The sequence below is a fragment of the Callospermophilus lateralis genome, chromosome 4 (assembly GCF_048772815.1).
Source record: "Callospermophilus lateralis isolate mCalLat2 chromosome 4, mCalLat2.hap1, whole genome shotgun sequence".
Lineage (NCBI taxonomy): Eukaryota > Metazoa > Chordata > Mammalia > Rodentia > Sciuridae > Callospermophilus > Callospermophilus lateralis.
Window position 1 is genome coordinate 109,425,150 of NC_135308.1, and position 4,595 is coordinate 109,429,744.

At 35.6% G+C, this 4,595-nt stretch overlaps 1 protein-coding gene across 1 annotated transcript; it reads left to right on the top strand.

Annotated features, from left to right (window-relative positions):
- The first annotated feature begins 210 nt into the window (after positions 1-210).
- On the top strand, positions 211-1,179 carry LOC143398497 (olfactory receptor 6C4-like). The gene is given in 1 exon segment (XM_076855396.1): positions 211-1,179. A coding segment is annotated over 1 exon segment (969 nt).
- The last annotated feature ends 3,416 nt before the right edge of the window (positions 1,180-4,595 follow it).

Sequence of the window (4,595 nt, forward strand, 5' to 3'; positions counted from 1 at the left end):
AAGACTTTAGGAATAAGGTCACTTATATAAAAGATATGGGGCTTCCATGGAGCTGAGTGTAGTCCAGGGGACACTGATTTGGGCTGATAGGACGAAGAGCAATGTGTGACCTCATTCTGTTCTTAAAATAAGCCTTATCTCTTCTACTGGGGAATTCTGCAGTTTTCATCTTTCTCACTTTTCCCCTTTTAGATCTGCTGGAGGTCAACTATGAAAAACAGGACCATGCTGACTGAATTTATTCTTCTGGGCCTCACAAGTCAACCTGAACTTCAGGTGGTGATGTTCATCTTTCTGTTTATCACCTACATGCTCAGTGTCCTAGGAAATCTAACTATCATCCTCCTCACCTTACTGAATTCTCAGCTCCAAACCCCCATGTATTTCTTCCTCCGGAATTTCTCCTTCTTAGAAATTTCCTTCACATCCATTTTTATTCCCAGATTTCTCACCAGCATGACAACAGGAAATAAGGCCATCAGCTTTGCAGGATGCATCACTCAGTATTTTTTTGCTATATTTCTTGGGGCAACAGAGTTTTACCTCCTGGCTTCCATGTCCTATGATCGCTATGTGGCCATCTGCAAACCCCTGCATTACCTGACCATTATGAGCAGCAGAGTCTGCACACAGCTTGTGCTCTGCTCCTGGCTGGGGGGATTCCTCGCTATCTTACTGCCAGTCGTCTTGATGAGTCAGGTAGATTTCTGTGCCTCCAACGTTCTGAATCACTATTTCTGTGACTATGGGCCCCTCCTGGAGCTGGCCTGCTCAGACACAAGCCTCTTAGAAAGGATGGTCATGCTCATGGCTGTGGTGACTCTAGTGATTACTTTGGTTCTGGTGACAGTTTCTTACATATACATCATCAGGACCATTCTAAGGATCCCCTCTGCCCAGCAAAAGACAAAGGCCTTTTCCACTTGCTCTTCCCACATGATTGTCATCTCCCTGTCTTATGGCAGCTGCATGTTTATGTACATTAACCCCTCTATAAAAGAAGGAGGTGCTTTCAACAAAGGAATAGCTGTGCTCATTACTTCGGTCACCCCCGTGTTGAATCCCTTTATCTATACTCTAAGAAATCAACAAGTAAAGCAAGACTTCAAGGACACTGTCAAAAAGATTGTAAAGTTTTAAGAAAAAAAAAAGAATGAAAAATGTATTTCCACTTCATAGAAATATTTTGAGAGTCTACTAAATATCAAAGGCTTAACTGGCCCCTGAAAATAAAAATACAGAAATCACATGTTCTAATGTTCAAGGAATCTACAGTCCAGAGGTAAGGTGTGTAAACTGTAAATTTTTGGATAAATTTACAAAAACATGACATAGTAAGTGTTACTAGAAAAGGGTTAATGAATCCAGCAAAAGAACAGTTGGGAAGAATTAACTCTTCCTTCCAGAAATGACTTCAAATTTAAGAAGCAAAACACTGCTTTTTTGAGAGAAGAGTTTGGAGTGACAAAGAAGGCCAGATTGTAAAGTGTATAATTGCAAACTGTGGAGTTAGTTGAGTTTTATGAGTCAAGAGGAGTCTTAAAATACACCATGTGGCCATCATAATTTTTTCAAGGGGTGAGGCATTGGCCTTTTTCCTCAGCCCCAGAGACTGTGCTTCCATTAAAGTGTAATTTCAATTCTCTCCCTTTATCATTTAAGTTTCAATTGTAGCCATTGCAACTTTCATCCTTTTATAATCGGAAAATGAAAGGAAAGAATATACATGTGGTCCACATCATTCAAATTAGAAGAAAATTTTTTAGATATTGTCACCTTACATGTGTCCCTTCTAGAGGTTAGGGTTAAAAGAGGCTCCTAGAGGAAGGTTGGGAGCCTCTCTGTTTGTGCCTCTCCTTGGCAGAATCTATTGTTTAATTTCTTAAATGACATCTTTTTAAGTTAATAGCAGGAGATCTGCTTCCTCTCTCTTTCATAGTTCCTGGTGATCTTTTTATTTGTGTATATTAGTTGGAAACATTAATGGAGTTCAGTGTTATATTTCAATTACATGCAAACAGTATACACTAATCAAATCCAGCCTCCCTTTATCCTATTATGATTTTATTTTCATCTTTTTGTTTATATTAATTAGATATTAGAAAAGACAAATTCTATGATCTGCTTCATTCCTTTAACTTTCCCTCAAATATACTGTTTTTGTTGCTAACATAAACCACCATGGATAACTATTTTGTAAAGTGAAAAGAATGTAAGATATGGATACACTTTTCTATCTAGAATGTTTCAAATTATGAGTCTTGAAAAACAGCTGGGAATAGACTCCCCTACCAAAAGAAGTGGACACATGGATTCAAGATAACTTAAATTTTAACAGGTGTTGGTAGGACCTTGATTTCAATGGAAGGACTTTTTCTAATCTGAGCATGTCTATATAGTTTGGTGCTATCCTAACACATTGAGGGATGTTGTTTACTGTTTTGAGTACAAAAAGTGGAACATAATCCAGTATATTGACATACTTTATCTGTTTTAACATGAGCAGCATTTTGCTTCTCAAGAATTTAAGGAAAAGTTGGATTATATTGATCATGAGAACAAATTGTCAGACCCACAGAAAGTATTAGAGTCTATGTTGTATTTCTGAATAAAAAGTCTTTTATGGAAAGCCTCTGCTATTTTGAATATCTGGGTTCTTTTATTGCTAGAAATTAATAATTAATTTGACTTTCAATATATTCCAGATTCACTGAGCTATCTTTTAATTGGTACAGAAATGTTCTTAAACAGTCACACCTGCATTATTAAGAGCCTCCACATCCAAATGTCTCCGAAAACCTGTGTGGTAAACCAGTTTAAAACACAGGCTTTATTCAAATCCCAGATTCTCAATGATCTATCAGAATTACCTAGATTTAGTTACTTGACCTTTATAAGGCTTATCTTTCTCAACTGTACAATGTGAATATTAATAGTGTCTATTTTATAGGGTACCTTAAGAATTAAATAAAATAACAGACATAAAATAGCCAGTATTTGTGATTTAATAATAACCACTTAATTGTAAACCATCATAACCACATAATTGTAACAATATCTTTTTTGAAGAACTATAGCTTAACTAAGAACAGATATTAAATTGATTGGTTTAATATAAATAGGACTATAAAACATAGGCCATTTCATTTCTACATGAAATCTTTCTGCAACAAGACCAATATAGTTCCACTCCTCCTGTGTCTCAGTGCATGTTTGGATTGCCAGATTTGTGAAGGTCCCGCCCATATTACAAATGAAAATATCAGAATAATCAGAAATGGGTTGTAAGAATTGGGTTAACACTAGCCTTATGTATACTGGATATCTATGGGAAAGAGTGGATGAATATACTGGGACAGAGAAGTAAGCACACCAAGTAAGTCAAAGTCTATTATCATAAGGCAAGACATCACTGTTTTCACAATCTAAGCATTTAGAAATGAATTTGGGAAGAAAAAAATTACCTTCCAAAAAATGCAAAAAATAAAAGACAATTCATGTTATTCTTAAGGTGTTCATCTAGACTGGCTTTATGTTCATACATTCTTGGAATATAATCTAGGTCAGAGATAAGCAAAAGTAATGATTTCATTGATTCTGAGACTGAGTTACTGGAATATTCAATACTAAGTATGTGAATTGATGAGTTTTATTCCTCCTATCAATACTGTAGACAAGAATCAAAAGATACAGATTTAGGTACCTAGTGGTCTCAGTATAATTTCATTGCAGTGCTAGGGTGAGATTATGAAAATGAGGGAGGGCTGATCTGCCACACTTGGACACTCATGCTCCCATTGCCTCTTCTTAACATCTCCAGAGCTTGTGGACTTATGGCATTGAAATCTAAAGAGGTGGTCAACTCCAATGCCAAATGTGAACAAAGAGTTCAAAGGAAAATTCAAAAGAAAAAAATTTTTAGGAAATCTATTAAGGTATAACAAAGAGATGGTTGAGAACAGTTCTGGCCTAAGGTACTCTGGGCTAAGGACCATCTTCAATCCTTTCTTTAAAATCACCCAGAAGGTCACAAATGAGAGCTTAAGCATCTGTCATACCTATCAATAGGGAGTACAGCTGAAACTCTACTATAGTCATACACTCTGAAATTAATACCACCACCCATCTGAGGAATTGACCACTGCAGGAGGGGCGAGATCATTCCCTGGACAATGTATGATGTAAAGGAGAATTATTGAAACAGAAGCATCAAAATTTTTAAATCAGTATAATATTCTGGAAAAATATATGGAAGATACTGATACTATTAAAAAACATAAAAATTAAAATATTTCTGAAAAGCACAATAAATGAAATGAAGAAAATGACAGTAATACAAGGAGAGGTAGAGTCAAAGCATTCACAACAAGATAAAATGTAAGTTCTGGTAAAATATCCAAATACAACCAAAGACAATAAAAATATTTGACTAGAGAGAGATTATAGGTAAGTACATATGTGGTAATAAATGATATATAGACACCAAAAGACGAGTGCAAATGCCAAAATAAATCTAGATAATGGGAGTCATAGGCAAAGGGAAATAGAATAATGGCAATGGGTATCATAAAATTTGATGTAGGATGGAAAAATAA